At 41.9% G+C, this 22465-nt stretch overlaps 1 protein-coding gene across 4 annotated transcripts in view; it reads right to left on the bottom strand.

The window, feature by feature from the left end:
- EXT2 (exostosin glycosyltransferase 2) overlaps positions 1-22465 on the bottom strand; it is a 148150-nt gene that overhangs the window by 102330 nt on the left and 23355 nt on the right. For all 4 annotated transcript variants that reach the window (XM_004050977.4, XM_063711080.1, XM_019037230.3 and 1 more), the window contains 3 exons: positions 16948-17143; positions 14977-15116; positions 11805-11898 (listed from right to left, as the gene is read on the bottom strand). In XM_004050977.4, the coding sequence (XP_004051025.1) occupies positions 11805-11898; positions 14977-15116; positions 16948-17143 (430 nt within the window). The remainder of the gene's footprint in view (positions 1-11804; positions 11899-14976; positions 15117-16947; positions 17144-22465) is intronic.

Here is a 22465-nt window from a genome sequence, read left to right as displayed (position 1 = left end):
TATTTGTCTAAGTAGGTACAGCATGAATTCATAAACCTGCACTTCACTTCCTGTAATGATCATTATTTCTCAGAAATATCTGTCAAATAGTCCCACCCTGTGGGAAACCAGCCCCAAGGAATCAGAGAATTCTTACATAGGCTGCAAATTAATATTTAACACTTTTATTAGGGAGGCTATTTCCTAAAGCAATATCCCATATTGGGGATTCATGACAAGGGATTAAACCGATGGTTAACTTTAGAGACTACTCTCCAACAAATGCTCAAGGAGGAAAGTGTGACCATTTTACCCGCCACCTTCAAAAGGCTATGTAATGAAGATTGTTCATGATCATAAATTTACTGATAACTTTCAACATACTTAAAAGTTGTTTAGTTTGTTAAAAGTATACTATAAGCAATAACACCCAGTTCACTGTCCTAAATTAAACTTAACTAATTAGACGATATCAACTTAGTCATCAGAAAAGTATGGAAAAGTGATTCTACCACTTTGGAGTTTGGGGCATTTTGCTTTGTTTTGCTGCTCATTGGGTTTTTGTACAATTACAGTTGGTCCCTTGTATTTGTGGTTCTGTATCTGTGGTTCCACATCCATGGATTCAACCAATCACAGATCAAAAATATTCGGAAAAAAAACTGTGCCTGTACTGAACATACATAAAATTTTCTTCCTTTCACTTATTCCCTAAACAATACAGTATAATAACTATCTGCACAGCATTTACATTGTATTAGGAAGTATAATTAATCTAGGGGTAATTTAAAGTATAAGGGAGGATATACATAGGTCATATGCAAATACTATGCCATTTTGTAGCAGAGACTTGAGCATCCTTGAATTCTGGTATCTGCAGGAGGTCCTGGAACCAATCCCCCACAGATACTGAGGGATGACTGTACTCTTCCCCACAAGAGCTACATGAGTAATAAAATGAATCAGTGTATTTTATTATTTGTTCAATGACAATCCAAGATCAACAGCTATATATGTTTGACTAACTTACTATAAAAATTCTTGCTTTTGCCTCAACCTCAAGTTAAATGACTATTTTAAATGGAACACACTTGCAAAACTGCTCATGTCCACTTGAAAAAGGAAAAATAACATGTTTGTGCCAAAAAGCTGTATACAGAGTAGTTAGAAATATATATGCCCATTGGATTTTGCTTATCACTACTAACCTCTTCCTAAAAGCTTTAGTTAGAAGAAGAGCAGGAAGATATAAAGTACATTCTAAGGGCTTATTCTACCCATCCATCCCCCTTTGGAAGTCAAAGTTGGAAGGCTTAAAGGAGAAGGAGAGTAAGGATGCTCTTTTTAAAATGCCTGGAAAAACATTCTGGGCAGGAGATGCCAAAGATTTTGAAGCTCCCATCAAACCACTGGCCTTGATCCAGGTAATGGTTTTTCCTTCCCCTCAGCTGTCTGCTGCAGTTTTCCAGCAAAGAAAGACAGAAAAGTGGTAGGATAGAGGCAGGAGCAGCCTCTAGTCCACTTCTCTATAACAGAGAGGGTAAAAAGGGCCAAGCATCGCAGGCTGACATTTATGGAGGGCCTGGTGTTTCCATGAAACTCTCTGGGAGGATTATTGAGGGTTAACAGTCTGGTCTAAAAGGGTCAGCAAAGCAGACTGATGAAAGTCCCTTTAAATTCGATAACAGCGATGCTGTGGAGGCAGAGACAGCAGGCTGGAGCTGGCAAAGACACGCAAGCAGAGGTCCAGCCAAGCAGACTGCCTTTAGGAAAAAAATTCATTGCAAACCTGGCCACCCTAACCCTTCAAGTTGCCCAACTCACTTGCTGAAGCGTGAAAGCACAAACTGCCAGTGGAATTGCATTTCTAATCTTGGGATAAAAATAAAAGCCCTTGGAAAACCCTCTTTTGCCTAACCCTTCCTGCCCTGCCCCTACCAGTGGCCAACGGCGAGGTTCTGGACCTGCAAAGGTTAATTTCTTGCTAGTCTTTCACCTCTGCATCACTGCCCCACCACCCAATCCCTTCTGCCTGGCATTTTTCTTCAATTTTAATATCAGAAGTTTCACACGCCTGCCTGAGCTCCTGGACTCAGCAGAAAAGCCCATATAGCTGTCAGCAAACTGATAAGGACTTTAAAATGACTCCACAGGGCCTCTTTACAAAGAAGAGCCAAAGAAGCCCATAAAGAAAAGGGCAGGGGCCACGGAAACCAGCCGCTCACACTGTTTTAACGTGGCATTAAAATGAGCTGCAGATTTATGGGAATGCTTTAGCCCCTGGCCCAAATCATGTGGGAGATGAAGCTCGTCTCCCCTTTCCAGCGGGATTTCCAACAGGGGATGGAGCTGGCTAGAAAGAAATGGGGGAAGGGAGGCAGAGGCAGCAAAATGGGGAGAAGAGGAAAAGTGAAGAGGCAGAGGGCACCATGAAAATCAGATATCAGAACTCATTCTCCTTTCTGCAGGATGTGAACAGCTATTTCTAAAAGGTATGTGACCAGTCCTCCTAAATTCACATAAAAATGTCCTTTATTTTTAGCTTATACTTACTAGACTGTAGCTTCTCAGCTGTTTACCACTCAAACATCTATTCTGATTCTAACTTTCCTCTACAAGTTTTTTTAATTAAAAAATGGATAAAATTATGATCAGGCAAAGAAAAGATTAGAAGGGGGAAAAGGCTCAGTACCATTTTTTTCCCCATTGGAAAGGGGAAAGAAAGCAATAATACTTTATCCAAATGTGCCAATGAATTAAAAAAAAAAAAAAGGTCAGCTAAAGAGTCACTGATTTTTATCTCCCTACAAGTCATTCTGATCCTAACACACACACGCAAAAAAAAAAAAAAAAGAGAGAGAAAGAAGTAAGCCTCTTCCATGCCAAGATGTAAAATGTACACCAGAACCCACAGGAATAAATTCTCTTTCGAGTTTCTAAGCCCAGAAGCAAATGCATAATACATCAGTAGCTGTAACTTACTGTGGTTCTTTAAGACCACTCTGCATTCCTTGGAGGCTCCTTCTAATACTTAAATGCTGCCCCAGGAAGAGTTCTCCCAAATGACTGCCAGCATAGATTGGGGGGCCAGAATCTACATGCTTTGAGTCAATCATCTCATTTAATCAACACAACTACTCCATACTATTATTAGCTCCACGTTATAGGTAAGAAAACAGAAGCTACAAAACTGGTACACACCCGGCAGAGCAGGATTCAAATTCAAGTCTCTCCAACTCACAGGCCCACTGGGCTTTCCAGTACCAACTTTCCTCAAACTTTCTGGACTGGGACCCACAGTAAGAAATACACAAATACATTTTATGCAACAACTCACTACTGGAACAAAAGCTACAGGAAATATTTACCCTTACTATGTATAAAGCTCTCTAATAGTTTCCTATTATATTTCATTTAAAAAAAAAATGCCAGTTGTGACCCACTGAATTGACTTCATGATCTGCTAATGAATCATTACCTTCAGTTTGGAAAATACTGCAGTACACCATGAAAAAAAAACAAATCATCAGACTGGGAGTCAGGAGACCTAGGTTCCAGCTGCAGACTAGGCCTAACAATTCATTCTCAAGATTACTCCAACTCTAGGGCTTACTTGTCACTTGTAAAATACAAGGAAAGGGTTGAATAATTTCTAAGGTCCCTTCCAGCTCTTTGATTTCTTTCCTAAATCTCTTCAATTATGTTCACTGCTTTCTCCTTGCCTCACAAATCTTTTCATTACCTTCCGCTTGTTAGTTACCGTCCTTCCCTTCAGTTCTCAACCAAGTTCTTTGTTGCTGGTATTCAAAGCTCTCCCCTGCCTCCTGCGCCTGTGCCACCAGATGCTCCTCTTACCTACTAGTCTCTCCGCAGAACCTCCTGGTGGAAGTCAGTGCCCTGATGTTCACCCTCCCTATCTGAGGCTACCCAGTTGTGAAGATTCCTTTCACCTTCTGATCCACTCTGATCTTGAGGTCATTCCTGGCTCTCCTTAGCATAACTGAGTACACAGCACTCCTGGCCTTATAATTTATGTATTACTGAAAGTTCTCTTTCCAGCAACCTGAGGGCCTTTCTTAAAGACAGGATCTGTGCCCACCCTTTTTAAAATCTCCCTCAATATGCCAATACAATACTAGGAACAAAGCAAGTCCTTAATCCATATTTATTTAACTGATTGCATTATGAAATTAAGGACCCTAATTCTCCTAAATTTAAAGAATGCTTAGGTGAGCTACTCTCAGAAAAGTCACCAAACCAATTAAAACTGGTATCACAATAAGATGAGTGACTATACTATACAGTCTAAGTTCCACATACTACTCAAGTGTATTTGCCTACAGACAAGACAGACCAAGGCTACCAGGGAAAGTAGCTTTATGGTCTCTCCATCTAGACTGTGAGAATTTAGATTTGCATTATGAAATTAGGGACCCTAATTCTCCTAAATTTAAAGAATGCTTTGGTGAGCTGCTCTTCGAAAAGTCACCAAACCAATTAAAACTGGCATCACAGTAAAACGGGTGGCCTATACAGACTAAGATCCACATACTACTCAACTGTATTTGCCCACAGACAAGACAGACCAAGCCTGCCAGGGAAAGTAACTTTATGGTCTCTCCATCTGGACTGTGAGGATTTAGATCTCAGAAGCTATACAAAACAACTGCAAATCAGTCCAAACCTTAAAGACAGGAAAATTTATTTACAGGCCCTAGTGCATTGTAAATCTGAGACAGTTCTATTAAAATGCTTTTCTTGGCTTCCCATCAGATACTTGGTAAAAGTCTTTTTCCAACAAGCTTCTTAATAACAAAGTTGAAAAAAATAGTTAAACACATAAAAATGGTCTTCCTTAAGAATTCCAATTAAATGAGACCTTATTTTATGCTACTTTAAACAACACACGTTGACCGCTTTCCTTCACAATAGGGATATACATACTAGGAAAATTCAAACAGAATATAGAGTGCTACTGAAAAAAAAAACTGTGAAATTTAAAATATCCCACAAAATGATTACACCCATTACCAAGGCTCTCCCATTGGCCAAAGAGCCTCCCTTTGTATTAGAACCATGGTTGTCTACTTCACAGGAAGAACTCCAGGGATCAGGTCAATGTGCACTGTTTAAGGGAAGCAGCCAGTAACTGTTTAAGGGCAAGTACAAAAGCAGAGACCATGAAACACAGCTTGGAGTGGCATGTCAGGACTGGAGAGGGGAGGAGGAGGGGCAGGGAATATTTGGCATTTTTTAAAAAGCCCCAAGAGTCCAGTTTATGTATACTTCTTAAAATCCTCAATTTCACAGTGGCGGTGCAGGGCGGATAAGAATGGTAGACATTATAGTACTGATACTGGAAATTAGAGTGAAACCTTTTCCACATTCCTCATAATATATTTCCAGGGCTGTGTCCAGTCCTAAATGTCTCAAGCAACCACTTTTTCAAGGAAGACTATTCAATAAGCACTTAGCTTGAATTGTTGGGAAGCTCATCCTGATTTTTACCCTCAATCCAGGACACACAGCTCTGTGGTTTGAATGAAGTTGTAGGCAGCAGAACAGAGTGTGCTGCTTGTCTGTCCCTCACATGCTGTGTGGTCTTGGGAGGATTACTTTACGTCTCTTTATCCTTAGTTTCTTCACATAAAAAAATTCAGATTACTCTTCTAATGGCCTAGCTTACCACTCTGTTGAGTCTGCTTTGTAAACTGGTGTACACTGGGGGTGGGAAATGCGGGAGAAATTGACACAGACAGCTATATAACTGTCATGGACATAACAGACCAGCCAGCAGCACAGGGAACCCTCAGTACATCAGTCTGGGTTGCTAAGGTTTCTAGACATCTGAGGGTTTACACTTTTAAGCAAATAACACTTTTTAGAAATAAAAACAAACATTTTAAACAGAAAACTTTATAAAACATATTACACAAGATCCAATATCTTAAAAACATATATGCTAAACAAAATTGAACTTAGCTTAAAGATTCAGGGGCATCACCATGAATAGTAATTTCTGTATTTCCTCAATTTTAAGATGCCTCATTAATAACAGTTTTGTGGGAAGAAACAGAAACTACATTTGATGTTCAAATTGATGATAAGACTTATTTGGATGTCAGAAATTCCAAATATGAAAAATAAAGATGTACTTCTCTGAATTGAGGAATTCTGCCATCTTATAATGATATATCCAGGATAAAGTGAAACCTGAAAAGCTGGCTGTCCTTACATTCAATATGCTGAGCATTCTTTTTTATTAAAAATAGCTTTTCCACCCAGTGCAGTGGCTCATGCCTGTAATCCCAGCACTTTGGGAGGCTGAGGAGGGCTGATTGCTTGAGGCCAGGAGTTCGAGACCAGCCTGGGCAACATGGCAAAACCCCATCTCTACTAAAAATACAAAAATTAGCTGGGTGTGGTGGTGTATGCCTATAATCCCAGCTTCTTGGGAGGCTGAGGCATGAGAATCACTTGAACCCAGGAGGCAGAGGTTGCAGTGAGCTGAGATCGCACCACTGCACTCCAGCCTGGGTGACACAACGAGCCTCTGTCTCAAAAAAAAAAAAAAAAAAAAAAAGTATTTCCATCCTCTTTATTCATACCAGATTAGCAGATAACCCATCTCAGATACCTTCACTGTTAGTAGTCTTTCTTCACTTTAAATGTGTCTCTTCCAAAATACTACGGCTATGGAAACCAAATAATTCAAATGTGTTGAAATTGTATGCAAGTAGGATAAAATAAGAGGCCCCTCATAGGGGCTCTCCTATAAAGTACAGGAACTTCGGTGTATGCACACATTTACTGTTCTGTAGCCTCTTCTACTCTCTTCTTGATCACTACTAGGCCCAACTATAGTCTAGAGGTTTTATTTTCTTAAATAAAATTGTTTTGTCTTTTTCCTAATCAGCCCACTACATCTTCAAGTACTTCTCTGCAGCACCAATATTTGGTATGCTTAATAGAAAAATATGAAGGCACATTGAGATGGATCAGTGTAATAGACTGAAAAGAAACTGGTATTTTAATGTACCCCAAGTGTTAAAGGCTAGAGAGAAAAGAAGATGCTGAATGTTTCTGCCACCTCAAAGGCTTCTACTCAATTGAGTACAAAGAAGAGTTCAAAGGCAAGTCAGGCTCCTGACTTCCACCTCCTAGTGTGGCTGAGGTTAGAGGTCACTGCTGGTGGAGCCACTGACCAATAAAAGAATGTTTGGAAATTCTACTCAACAGATAAACTGGGGATCCATTTACACCTTCCTCCCTATCCATACAAACATTTCTAACGATACAATCTAGTGTCTATCCAGCCTTCTGAGACCCCAGATTGTGTACTTTTTCTTTGTGATTCAGGGGAGACTGGGAATATGAATGTTCCATTTGACTACAGAAAAATATTTAGCTGCATACTTCTGCCTGCCTTCCAACATAAGAAAGATGGCTGATGGAACTCCCATCTCAAGGCCTACCTCAGATTCTACATCTCCAAGAAATTCATCCTGACAGCTTTAGCCCCAACTTTCTCTCTTCCATTTCAGACCCTTAATGACCTAGAAATATCGGCATCATCTTCTCAACTTTCTTTATGCTTATACCCATATATCCCCAACACAAGCCCTTTGTGAATGGGGATCAAAGATTTTTTTTATTATCTCCTATAATCTCTCCCCCCACCAAAAAAATATTAGGGATTCAATAAATTAACTAGTTAATCATTAGCTCATAGGACAATAAAAGGCCAACTGAGAAGTCAGCTTTATACTGTTACAACTACTGTCTTCTACTGACTTAAGGAACTGTTTTTTAACTTCCGCACAAAAAGCCCTATAAGCCCCCAGTAGTCTGCCCAATGCCATGTGTGGCAGCACTGCTCACTGGTGGCCTTCAGGAATAGATACCAGAGACACAGGTTGTACTTTTTTTCAAAAGTCTTAGTCTAACTATAGCTGTTACTTACATTAGGCTCTAGCCTTGTAGTTAACTTTTTGGCTGCTACTATCACGTCTAAGGGAATTTAATTTCCTTTCTTTGTCAGGCAGTATGACTTTCTCCCTTGGTACACACAAATTCCCGTCACAACAAGGACTTTCACCACTTTAGACATCTGTCAGACTGTAGCCTTTCTGAACTCTAAGCTGCAAAATGTTGCTCCAATACCTTCCTCAGCAAGACCCTACCCCACATTTCTGCGGCCAAATCAGAAACTTTAGCTCTATTGCATCTAGGGAGAGTAAAATCCTGTGCTAAGCACTATTTCTTCTTCATCTGAAAGAAACGGTCTCTAGAGAGCAGCTATCAGCAAGATGTCAGTGTGAAGCACCAGAGTGGCTCATGGCATTTAGGATTTCTTGGAAAGATTTAAATACTCAGAGGGAAAATGAGTTAATTAAAAGTGGATGGAGACCTCTGCTGGCTACAACTGTCCAATGCAGCTCCATTAAGCTAGTTTGGAGTTTCTCGGCAAGCAAATCAGACTCTGTTCCTCACCCTCAGTTCATTCTGACACATCATCTAGGGGCTCCAAGGTATCAACTACTGATACGATAGGCTTTCCCCTAAAAGTGGATGCCTGTCTTGCAAAAAGACCCACCTCTGACCTCCCTAAAGAGAATTCACTAAGGTATAAGAACTTTTCAGAATCAGGTGTTTTACCATTTTTTTAATTACTCCTGCCAAGGTCAGGTTAAATCAATAGAAGGTAAACAGCAAGTAAAATGACAAGAATGTTTTGGAAACAGTATATTTTGTTATAGAACCAAAGAACTCTAATTGTAGAGAGATGAGACATTAACTATCTATAGAGAACAGTGGTTCTCAATTAAAGCAATTTTGCTTGCCCTCCACCCCCAACCCCAAAGGGGACAATTGGCAAGCAATGTTCTAGAGACATTTTTGGTGATCACAACTGAGGGGAGGGGTGCTATTGGAATCTAGTAGTAGTTGAAGAAACCTAGTCATCCTTTATACCTAACTGGAAATTACTTTAACCAGATAATCTCATATCTAATTGAGATCAGCCCACTCTAGAAATGTGGGGTTAGGAAAAGAAAAGAGGTCATTTTGGGAACATGGATTACTCAGAGAAAGGGGAGTGGGACTAGTGAGTCGCCGCAGTGGAGAGCTTTAGACGGTCCGAAAGCAGCACAGGGAAAGAGGCCGTCAGAAAGCGGAAAAGGAAGTTAGAAAGGGGGCCGGGAAAGTGCCAAGACCACCTTTCGTTTTAAGCTGGCATAGTGGACTGTTCACCACTAGAGGAGGCAAGTGGCCCTTGTGACTAGAGCTGTTCAAGGGGAGAAGAGATGACCACTAAATTATTAATGTTGTCAAGGAGAGTAATGTTCTTGGTAGGGATACGCATTTCACAGAGTTTTTTAACAGCCACATGGAACATGAGAGATTATTTAGCCAACCCCTTCATTTCATAAATGAGGAAATGGAAGCCTAGGGAGCTCGGGGACTTACCATGGTCATGCAATCAAAGGGACAGAACCAGGGATCAAACCCAAGTCTTTTGACTCTGAGTGTGTCTCTTTGAACCCAAATAACCCAAAAATACGCTGTTTTAAATGACCAGCATTCATTCCTTCTCAACTGTTCTATGATTCTGAGCCAACACTGAAAATGACCAAGCTTATCTCAGGCCTGTGGTTCCCACACCACCCTCCTATGGGCAACAGTCCTCTGTGAGCTGGCAGTAGACGCCACTCCAAAAACCAAATGATTCTCTTTCACAGCTTCAGGGTGGAGGGGTGGAGAAGAAACTGGATAGAATTTGTGCATTTTAACCTCCCCAGTTTTTTCTTACCCTTTCTAGACTAGATTCTAGTATAAAATTGTCTCTGCTTTAGCCTATAATTCTATATTTAGTTTTACTAATAAATCAAGATTCCATAAAAAGTAACACAAAGTGGGCCAGGTGTGGTGGCTCACGCCTATAATCCCAGCACTTTGGGAAGCCGAGGCGGGTGGACCACTTGGGGTCAAGAGTTCGACCAGCCTGGCCAACATGGTGAAATCCTGTCTCTACTGAGAGTACCAAAATTAGCCGGGCATGGTGGCGCGTGCCTGTAGTCCCAGCTACTCGGGAGGCTAAGGCAGGAGAATCACTAGAACCCTGGCGGCAGAGGTTGCAGTGAGCCAAGATCATGCCACTGCACTCCAGCCTGCACTACAGAGTGAGACCCCTCGGCGGGGAAAGAAAAGGTAACACAAAATGCACAAACATTATGACTCCTCAAGGGGCATTTTCTTCTACACAAGTTTTAGGAACCACAGGTTTAGATAAAAAATCTAGAGATCTCTAGACTGATTTTCTGATTCACTAAAACTTAGATGAAATCAGTGGTTAAATAACAACTGGGAAACCCAGAAACTTAAAACGAACAGGAGGATGCTATAAATAAACTGCAGGGAAGCTAAAACTAACCTGCGATTTGCGTTCAAACCAGAATGCCAAAATATTGCACAGATGAGGTCACTGAGGCCCAGAGAAGGCAGATCCTTACCTGAGGGTACAGAGTTTGTAACCCACAGAGCTGACACCCAAGCCAGGCAATCTGAGGTAAGAACCTACAGACTTAATCTGTGTGGATAAGAAGTTCACTATCATAATAAAGAGGGTGGACTGAACACATCCACTAACCTCACTCTCCTAAAACTCTAAAATGACAATTAAGGGGAATTTTCTAAATTAAGGTATGTATCCCCTAAGAAAAAGAGAATGAAAGACAAGATAACAGCATCAGAATGTGGAAGCTGAAAAGTAAAGGAAGAAGTGGTAACTGATGCTATAGACTCAAGAGAGCTGCCTCCTAAATCAGCTGAGAAAAACCTGAGTCACACTGCAGAGCCCCAAGTCAGGGGAAGAGTGGGGTTCAAGCAGGAGGACAGAGTGAAACTTTAAGTAACAGTCAGAACCTCAGATCCCCTCCCCACACAGCCAGGCAGATGCGCTGCCCCCATCCAGACAGAAGCCTGTGGCCTGTTCTTGGGACAAGGCCAAATGCAGGCTCTCTGCCTGAGGGTGGGGGTGCCGAACTAACAGCAGGGGGTGGCATGGGACACTTACGCACTTACTGCTGAGAATCCGCCAAGCCTCTTTTCCTGCTCTTCTCCCACATCAGTGATTTTGACAAAGATTAAACCTTTTTAAAAGTCCATTAAAAATTTCTGGGATAGTCTTCTTAACTTTTTCACCTTGCTTGATATTTAAACCCAATTAAATGTCCTTCAGGAGAAAGAAAGGGAAGCAGGACTCAGTGGGACATCAAGTGGAGTATGAAACAGTCAGAGATCAGCCTAGGGAATGGGGTGTCAGAAGGTAGAAGAGAAATTTGGAAAGAGAGGCAGGAAAATGGCAAATGTTCCAGAAGAAAGGGGAGGATTCCCGAATTACAAAGGATGACTGAACTGGGAACCTGCACTAGTTTGTGCAGCAATAGTATCATGGTCAATAGCTACACATAAGTATTGCCCTGAAATGGTCCAGCTTCCATGGCTGTCTTAGTCACTACGACTATCACCTGCTGTGACTACAAACCCTCCAAAGAGCTTCAGCTTTGCATCTGCTATGGTAAGACCCTAAAATTGCAGTAGGCTTACCTCTGCACAGTTCTCTGAGAGTTATTATTTCAAACCTTATTTGATGCAACTCAACTAACACTAATTTCCTATCGTTTCAGTTTGGCTAGTTGATCTAGTGGAGGAAGTAAACCCCACTCAGGCATTCAGCTCCTGTCCCTCTGTATCCAGTCAAGGCCACCATTTCGGTACCACCCATGTCACCTCCCCAAGAGGGCTGCTTGGACTTGGCCTCTTACCTGTCTCTGCATTTCTTCAATCTGTCTTTGGGGGATGCTCTGCAAAATACTGTACACATCTGACATCTTTTCTTCTGGTACAACCACAGATGCTCTGGAGACAACAGCAAAACAGTTTACATACACACAGCCCTTCACAGAAAGCATTTCTACACACAGTCTTGTTTCATTTCACAAGCAGAAACAACATCCCAAACCTCCTTCAGCCCCACATCCCTTCCGGTAAGTATTGTCTCTTTCCCCTCCCTTCTTCACTGGCTGAACTTCTTAAAGGAGTTCTCTTACAGCTCCATTTTTTTACCTCCCACTCCCTACTCCATTAATCTTTCACCCTGCCTCCACTCCACTAGTGTGCTCTAGCCACACTGGTATTATTTCAGTCACTTGAACACACCATGCTCTGCCCTACCAGAGGGCCTTTGCATGTGAAATCCCACCCACCTAGTACACTCTTCCTTTATTCCGTTTCTAAGTTAACAAATACTTTTCTCCTTTAGCTATCTATGCAAATCTATTCATTTATCTGGCATATATTTATGGAAGCCCTATTATGTGCTAACCCAACAGTGAATTAGACAAGGAAGGCAAGAGAGTAAGCAGGCCAGAAGAATGCCTGGGGAACAGCATTCCAGGCAAAAAGTCTAACAAGCAAACAGCCCTGAAGAAGCAGTATGGTGGGCAAGTTCCAGGAACAGCAAGGAGGCTATTGTGGCTGGAGCAGAGTAAAGAAGGCAGAGAATAACACCAGGAAAGAAGAAATGGGACAGACAGAGTCACAGCAAAGAGTATAGGACCTTGTAGGCCAATGAAAGACTTGTGCTTTTTTTCTGAGATGGCAAGCCATGAGAGGGTTTTGGGCAAAAGCATGATATAACCTAACCATGTTCCAACAGGATCATTCTATCTAAAGTGTTAGAATAAACTACAGGAAAGCAAGGACAGGAGCAGAGAGAACAACTGCAAAAGCCAGGCAAGAGATGCAGATGAGGGAAGACTTGATGATGGGGATGAGAGGGTAGAGCCCACAGGGTTTGCTAACAGATTAGATGTGGTGGGTAAGAGAAAGAGAGGACTCAACAATCACTTTTCCTTCACTACATTTAGCAGAGTTTGTAATTACATTTGTATAAATTAATGATTAAACTCTAAACCTCACTTCTGCCAACTAGGCTAGTCCATTAGGATGGAAAGTGTGCCTGGCTCCACTCACCAGCGTATCCTCAGCACCTGGTATATTACTGCCTTGCACAGTTAGCACTTGATAAACATTTGTTAAGTAAGTAAATGATTTCCACTATACAGATGGGAGAACTGAGACTCAAAAAAGATTAAGTCATTTGCCAAGATCAAAAAGCCAGCCAGTGAGAGAGCTGGTTATCTCAACCTAGGCCTTCTGACTTTAAATCCATAATTAGCACTACCCAAGCAGATCTAGATTCTCATAGAAATACCCTTTTGGACTCAGCTTAGAGTTACCGCCTCTGTGAAGCCCTCACCAATCCCACTGCCAATGATGGTGTGTGTCTCCCCCTCCTCCTGGCATCCCATCCAGTCACAGCTGTCTTATCACAGGATTTGGTAACTGCTGATTTACTCCTCTGTCTTCCACCACTACACTATGAGTGTCCCTGAGAAAAGGTTTGGCCTTGATTGTATTTGTCTCCCTATACTTAAGACAGTACCTGGTAAATAAAAGGTACTTAATGGATGCTTTCATTGGGAGAATAATGCTGGAAGTGGCTTATCGCTTTTCTAAGACATGAAGAATAACTACATGCTCTCCTCTTTCAAGCTGAGTTAGGCTCCCTCCTCTCTTCTGGGTTTCCATGGTCCCCTGTGCATACAGCTGCTATGACATTTACCACAAAACATTATCATCGGTTTGTCTTCTCTCACTAGATTCTAGCCTCCTTGGAAACAGAGACTCTATGTTACTCACAAGAGGGTTTCCAATCAATGTGAGATGAATGAATAAATGAATGAATGAATGAACTAGAGCTATTCAAGTTGTTCAAATACCTGTGGTGATCAGATTTGGACAGAAATACCAAAAAAGTTGGGAGAGGAAAAAACCAGTAAGCATTTGAGGCGAGGAAAAGACTGAGAGATAGATATGAATGGAATTAATTTTCAACAACCTTCACCCTGCAAAATCTTGGGAAAGTGAAGCATGAGAATAGAGGGCTATTCTGTTTATTGCAATATAAATGGTGAACACCCAGTAGAATGGAACTGGGTCCATCTGTACACTGGGAATGTCTCAAAGCTTTCATCTACATGAGGCTCTCCACCACCATCTACAACATTATGCAAATTCGATACACTCTAGACCAGTGGTTCTCAACTCTGACTACAAATCAGAATTACCTGGGAGCTTTAACATTCAGAATCCCCAAGAATTAGGCAAGGCATTTTTTTTCTTAAGCTCTCCAGGTGAGTCTACTCTGTAGTCAGAGTTGAACACTGGTCTAGGCTAGAGGTTGGTAACCATTTTCTGAAAAGCAACAGTCCCCAACCTTTTCAGCACCAAGGACTGGTTTTGTGGAAGACAGTGTTTCCACAGACTGGTTTTGGCAGGGAATCGTTTGGGGATGAAACTGTTCCACCTCAGATCATCAGGCATTAGTTAAATTCTCATAAGGAGAGCGCAACCTAGATCCCTTGTATGCACAGTTCACAGTAGGGTCCACGCTCCTATGATAATTTAATGCCACCACTGATCTGACAGGAGGCGAGGCTCAGATGGTAATGTTCACTGGCCCGCTGATCACCTCCTGCTGTGCAGCCCAGCTCCAAACAGGCCACAGCCTGGGAGTTGGGGACCCCTGTGATGAAAGGCCAGATAGTGATATTTTAAGCCCTGTATGTCATCCAATTTCTGTTGCAATTACTTAACTCTACCAATGTGACACAATAACAGCCAGACTATACATAAAGGAAGGGACACGGCTGTGTTTCAATAAAACTTGACTTACAAAAACAGCCAGCCTGCAAACTGGCCTTGGTTTGTGAACTGCTCTAGGCCAGTGTACTAACTCCCCTAATGGAAAATAGAGAAAAACTATCTGTAGTAATTCTTGAACCAGGGTATACATTACAATGACCTGAGGAGATTTTATTTGTAATACACGCAGAACCACTAATGTAGAGTTTACTAGAAGGTACTACCCACCTCTTCCAGTCAAGAACTTCAGAGAAAGGCAAAATATAGGAGTCTGCAATGACAACCGGGACACAGCCAGCTTGTAACACATCGCTCAATACTGCCTGGCCCAGCCGAGCTCCACGAAGGACCACACAGAAAGTAGCCTCCTGCAGGAACACAAAGAGGCAAGAGATTACAAACTAGTTTTGCTGATCCACTAACTTTGATCCCTACAGACCACAAAGTTTCTACAAGGGTTGACGCCAAGCAATACTGAGGCATCTTGACACAAAAATGCCAAAAGACGACAGCTCACACCTGTAAAACTTGAAAAGTTTAAATGGCTGCAATGTTTTGTATTAATATTTCTACTCTTCAGTATTGCTTCAATGCCACCACTGTTGGCCTTCTGAAAATGTTCAAGGTCAATGTCAAAGTCTTCCCCTAGACAGCTAACAACGTGACTTCCTGCAAATGGGTCTCTTTAGGCCCTAGTGTACTATGTAAACACACCATGGCACACTGTCTGACATCTCTTACAGTACTTACCTCAGCCTACCTTGTAATGGAATTATTTTGTCTGGGAATTTCAGGCTTTCTAGAAGACCCCCTAAAGGGAAGGTATCAAATCTCTTTTCATGTTTCTACCCCCCATAGCATCTAACAGTGTGCTTTTTATATAGAAGATATTCATTTCATGAATTCAATGCCTTTGAAAAGATATTAAGACTAATATGTTCTATAAAAAAAAACTAATGAAAAATTTCTTCCTCATTCACTCCCTCAAACCCCCTCAATGTGGGGAATACTTGGGAAAAGGAGAGATGTACCACAGAAAAAACAGCTGCAATAGGTAAACCAAAATACAGAGACCTTAACTACCTAACATTCTGTTTCTCCCAGATTTTGCCTCTTAAGAAGGAGGGAAAAAGATTTTTTAAAAAAACCAAAAACTAATCTTTAAAGCTAGAGAAAAGGAAAGTTCAGAAAAAGAAATAAAGGAATTCGATATTCCAAACACCTCTGGGGATAAATGAGAAAAGCAGCAAGAGGAGAGGAAGAGAAGTCATCATGGTGCCCGGAGGTGCAGGTATAAAGCTCCCCTGACCTCAAGAGTCGGCATCCAGATGTGGACACACATGCTGATAACCATTTTTCCTGTCTAGACAAAGGTTACTATAAATACTCCTGCCCTCATCACCACTGTTACCAGCCAGACATTCCAGGAGGAGTGCAGCACTTTTTGAATGTATTTTTACAATCCCAGTATGGGCAAGCTCTCTGGAGATTAAAAAAAAAAAATCACACCAGCTCCTTTGTGTTTCTCCTTGAGCTAACCTTGTGTCCATTTTAAGTATTTAAGTGAACAAAGCTCAATTTCTCATTTCCTAGCCCCCATACCCTTGGAATGTCAAATATCCTACATATAAAACATCCCCAAAGGAACCGCTTTCCCTATGGTTATGGAAGTACAGCCATTCCCACTATGTAAATAAAGGACATGCTACTGACAGGAGATGCTAAAGGCGGCAAGAACTCCAAATAGCAAAACGATCAAAACAACCCCTAAACCCCTCCACTCCCAGGGAAAGTTCACTGTGGCTCTGTAGGCCAGTATGGTCAAGGGATGCAAGTTGCCACCTCAAAGAAGAAAATTTCTCTGGACTGCCTTATGAATATGGGGGTAAAAGCAAGATACATTTGCCTGCTTTGTCCATGTGGCTTGTCTGCGAATCTATGAGACTTGTGTTTTTGAAGTATAATGAATATCTGAAAGGACTATGGACTCTCATAGGCCAAGCAGCTTTGCACGAACACAAGACACCAGACATCCAAGTACCTGAAGGTCTACACGTCCAGTAAAGAGCAATGCTACGTTTTCTTCCCCTTGGGTAATTCTAGTTGCATGTTGAAAACAACTCAGGTTTGCTGGGCTCAATTTTAACCCATGTAAGCAAACTCTACTGAGCCTTGCGAGAGGTAATGAATGACACTCACCTGTAGCACCTGTGGGTAATCAAAGACCTGGTGCTTGTGGCAGCGCTTACGGACAGAAAGGACACCCTCTGAGAGGTTGGTGCATTTATCGAGTACTAACACTGACTCTCCATGTTTGACCTGGAGGGCTTCTAGGTCCTCTCTGTACTCGGGATGGAGACCCACCTGAGATGACAGGAGGAAGTATTGCCGTGGACTACAAGGGAAAAAACAGGTGATTGGAAAATTGCAGCTGGTATGTTAGTCAAGGTAAGACAAACTTTGATATTAAACTTATGACAGTAAGTGTTTCCTTACCAGTCTTCACCTCCACTGATTTTTTAAATTATCTTCTGTAGTATTAGTAAATATTTAAAATATTATATATTGTGAGAAAGTAAGATATGATTCATTCACACACTGAAATATTATGCAATCATAACAAATCTTATTTGGGAACAGTTCTTGATATTGTGAGGAAATGCTTATAATATGCTAAGCTGAGAGTGCATGCTATAAATTTTGTGTGTGTGTGTGCGTGTGTGTGTAGGAGAGAAACTGATAATTTGGAAGGAACATCAAAGTGTTCTCTTAGTTACATCTGAGTCCCTGATCTGAAAGGGACTGGAAGCTGGCTGCATTCTTCAAATGGGGAAAGAGGGAAGCTTGATGGGAAGCACTGGCAGGCAACTGAAGGGCTCTGGAAAGGGCTGCTCCTGGCTGTCGAACAGCAACCCTGTGCAATGGAGAGGCTATAGGGAAAGTCCCCATCATCAAGGCCACATAAATGGGAGGGAGACCGAATTGGTAGTTGAAAACAAGAAGCAGAAAAAACGATCTTCATCAAAGCATAGAATCTCCAATCTTAACATCTGGATGGCAAGGATGTGTAAAAGAAAACAGAGGGAAGAAAGATCTCCAAGGGTCTAGTGCCATGCAGATCTCCACAAGAGACAGATATGGAAACACAAAGTTAGTAAGTCTGAAGTCAAGGGGAAGATTTTGGAGAGACCAGATGGGAAGTAATTCCCTCCTGGAAGACAAGACTCAGACAAGACAGAGAGGGTACAGAACATAAAACCTATACAGGTTGAGCATATCAAATCTGAAAATCTGAAATCCAAAATGCTCCAAAATCCAAAGCTTTCTGGATGCCAACATGATGCTCAAAAGAAATAATCATTGAAACATTTTAGATTTCTGGATTTGGAATGCTCAACCAAGAGTATAACGCAAATACTCCAAAATCTGAAAAAATCAGGAGTCCAAAACACTTCTGGTCCCAAGCATTTTGGATAAGGGATACTCAACCTGTTTAGGCTGAGGGACCACAAGGAATCAGTGTCAAAGAGAAGAAGCACAGAAAGCATATTCCAGGAAGAAATGAAATGCTCATTAAGCCTAGAAGCAGCACACACTGAAATCCAGCTCAAACTGGTACAGCCCAGGGAAAATACTAGGGCTACGTATCTCTCATAGGCAACACCACCACGCAACCTAGAGTTTGTGAACCCATCCATTTTTTGTTTGTTTGTTTTTGGCTTTGAAGAGAGAATGGTAATTGTTACTTTTCCTTAGTTACTCAGACTTGTTTGGAAGTTCTAGCTGGGGAGCATCTCACTCAATAATTATACTCTAACTGAGAAGGTCATCTCCTTTTATAGAGGATTAAGCTTCAGGTCCAAATCACATAAAGCAATGAGTGAAGGTGAACACCTGCCTAGCCAGCTAGACTAGTCATATAAACCCAGAGAAAAGAGCAACCTATACCACAGCCAGACTGCTTTTACATCCTCAGGATCAATTCTGGTTTTGGCCTAACTAAGAGCAAAAGGCACTTAACACATCACAATTAAGAAAAAAAGGAACCAGCAGACTCCCTAGAACTTCACTAATAGCAACTAGCCACCTGAGGCCATTTAAATTAAACTAATTAAAAGTAAATAAAATTAAAAGTTCAGTTTGTCAGTCACACTAGGCCCATTTCCAGTGCTCAAATAGCCATATGTGGCTGGGGGCTGCCTGACAGCACAAATGTTGACCACGTCCTTACTGCAGAAAGTTCTACTTAATGGAGCTGCGCCACAAGGTAGGTGAGAGCCAGAGGCCAGGATGACAGTAAGTGGAGATAAGAAAGATATACAACAGCAACCCAGCAGGGAGATGGTTTGGATCAGCTGTACAGACTGGTTCCTTTTTCCTGACCCATTTCCTCCTAAATTACAATTTATTGAGCAATATGTTCAATATTTATAGCCAAAAGTATTCTTTCTAGACACTAAAACAGGCTTTTGAGTTCCACTCCAAGCCCTGAGCCTCAATAATTTTTCTTTTGTAAAAGTATTAATTTTCAGAGGATGACTTAGTGATGGCGAGATCACATACAGGGAGCATCCGCAGTTCATCTCAGAGTAAACACCATCTTTGCTCAAATTACTTCTATAATCAAACGTACCTGTTTAAGCAAGAGGAAAATTTATAGTCAAACCCACAAGACAAGCAGGGAAACTTCCTTAATAATTAAAGCTATTCAATAATGAAATGGACTGTCTTGTAAGTTGGTGATTTTTCAATATAAATCAGAAACTTTTTCAGTAAAAAGTTACTGAAAAGTCATGCATCAATTTAAGAGCTAAATGGTCTTTAAAGGTCTTTCCAAACCATAAGACCCTGGCTCTTTGAAGGATCTCATGGATGTTTCTGGAGCCCTTCTCTTTAAGTAGAGCGGACAGCGCAAAACTAGTGTTCTACCCTCTCCAGAAAAAGAATAAACAGGTGGGCATCCAAGAGGAGTGAAGAGGATGTCCAGGCAGAAGGGCATAGAGTATTGGAGTCCCAGAGGGCATTTCTGCATGGTCAGGTGGGGAAGAAGGCGCATGTGGAATGTTCAAGCCCTAGTGGGGTGGGAGCTTCTGCTTAAGAGAAGAGTAGTAAGGTAGCCTGGCACAGGGTATCAGAGCCCCAGAAGGGAAAGGAAGGCTTCTGTGCTGGGGGAAGGGTTATGGGGATGCTGGAGACCAAGTGAGGTTAGGAGGGCATCTGGGCAGCTCAGAAGAGAGTGTTAGAGCCCGGGCAGGCTGAGAAGGGTGCCCAAGTTGTGGGCAGAATGATGGTAATGATAGCATCACCCCAGCGCTAGAACCCAAGAAGTGTGAGAAAGGCATCTGTACTGGGAGGGTGCAGGGCAGCACAATGTAGGGTGTCAGAGTCTGAGCAGGGATGAGGAGGGGTGGGGAAGGCCTCTGTGCAGTGTGGGGGCAGGGGGGCAACAGAAGTTTGATGAATATAAGAGGGTTGATCAAATAAGTAAAGATGTTGAGGACAATGAGAGCCAGATTTCTAGGAGTCAGAGAAGGGAGTTACAAATATGGAAAGACAGAAAACCAGAATGCCCCTGCAGTGTTGGATGGAACTGGAGATACTGAGATGAATGCATGGTTTTCAATATGCATAAATAGATAGACATCTATCTGTACAGATACAGAAATAAATACAGATGTTGATGTGTGGTGCTCAAAGAAAACTCTTAAGAAAGACTCTGGGTTAGATTTCACTGATGAGAAATAAAGTTTTATTTTAGACATTCAGTTACCAGGATCACTGGATCCCCGCTCTACTGCTACTCCATTTTCAACATAAATGTGTAGATGTGAACAAGTCTAAAAATGTGTCCCTTGCTTGCATGCTGGCTGTCCCTGACCTGGCAGATGGTTGAAGGAGTATGCTCATTTTAGTTTTAAACCAACTAAATTTTAAGGTGGATTTGTTTTTCTTTTAAAGACTAAAATGACTAGCTATGGCTTTTATGTCTCCTTCCAGCAGTGCTGATATCTAAGTTTAAGCAAAACCATGCTGAGAACTTGAAGTCTCCCTCAATAGTAACAGTTGTAAACTCCCAATTTAGTTCATTTTAGAAGGAAAATGACAAGAATTCCAGCTGAGGCCAAAACAGCTGTGAGAAGCAGCTATCAATAGCAACAATCATCCACTTCCCATTGAACAAATGCTGACAGAGATTTAAAACAAAAATAAAAGCAAAGCTCTCACTATTCTGTATAGCCCGCAAGAGATGTGGGAATTCCCTTAAACAGCAACTCTCACAAGGATCAACAAACCCAAAACACTGCCATGAGATGGCCCACCCTGCCTTCTCCCACGTCCCTGGCAGGATGATGAGTCTGAACCTGTCTTTACTTTTTAATTTTTTTTTGTCTTGGTTTTCGGGGGCAGGGAGGGGTGGTGGTAGGAGATGTTCTTATATAAAAGTTAACACCACAAGTGCATGACCAGACTGCAAGCTGGCACCGAAATGGACAGCATGGGCCCAAGCCAGGTTGCAGAAATCCATCTACCGGCCAGCAGAGGGAGGTTCAAGCTCAGCGCAGCCTTACCTTTCGGTGCTACCCGGAAGATAAACTGGACACTCCTATTGGGTTATTGAACCACAGAACTTTAGAAACTGACACCTTTTCAAAGGATCTAGTTAAAGATATTAATTCCAGCTGAGTTATACACAAAAATTAGAGACACTAAATTACTAGGAAAATACCACCAATATAAAATCTCTGAAACTAATTATATATTGATGTATCTAAATCTCTGAAACTAATTATTTGAAAATGAGTTTTACTGTTTGGAGTGGTTTTTCTCCTTTGTTTTATTTTCACTTAAAGCTTTTATTTTCAGTTTTCTTCCCCGGATTAAACCTGAAGGGGATTAAGAGTCCTAAACCAATATAAGAGAGCTAGATTATATGAGAGGGATTAAACAATAGAGAGTTTGGTTCAAGTGGTCTCAAGAAAAGTGCACTGAAGACAGAGGCCCACAGCAGCTGAGCAGTCCTAGCAGACCAGTCCTCACATGTCACTCTCTGCCTCACCCAGGGTTTCTCAACCCCAGCGCTGCTGACATTTGCACCCAGTAATTCTTGATGTTGGGGACTGCCCTGCCCTATGCAGAGAAGAATTAACATAGCAGGCCTGAGTGTTCTCCTTAGAAAGTCTTGCTTATAAGTTTGGTCTTTGGCTGTCATCTGGAAACTTGGATTTGGAGAGGGTTCCCATCATCCCTGGAACTGATAAGAGTGGCTCACTGTATCCAAACTGCACAAACAAATGTGGTTTATGCTGAACACATGCTTTCCTTCTGGGAGTCTGGAAGTTTGGCACGTGCCAGGCAGAGACAGCCTATGCAATCAGCTCGTAAGAAAGGCCCTGGGTGCTAAGTCTCTGACGAGCTCCCTTGGTTGACAGCATTTCACAAGTGTTGTTACAGCTTGCTGCTGAGGGAACTGAGAGCATCCTGTGTACCGCACTGGAAGAGGGCACTTGAAGGCTTGTGCCTGGTTTCTCCAGATTCACCCCATGCATCTTCTACCTCTCTGACTGTGCTGTGCATCCTTTTGCCATAATAAGTCACAGACGTTAGTACAATTATATGCTGAGTCATGGAGCCCTCCTGGCAAATCATAGTAACTGGAAGTGGTCTTCAGGACCCTCTGACACACATCCCCACAGTCACGACAGTCAAAAATGTGTGT

Source organism: Gorilla gorilla, chromosome 9 (genome assembly GCF_029281585.2).
Source record: "Gorilla gorilla gorilla isolate KB3781 chromosome 9, NHGRI_mGorGor1-v2.1_pri, whole genome shotgun sequence".
NCBI lineage: Eukaryota > Metazoa > Chordata > Mammalia > Primates > Hominidae > Gorilla > Gorilla gorilla.
This window is presented reverse-complemented; position numbering and strand designations above follow the sequence as displayed.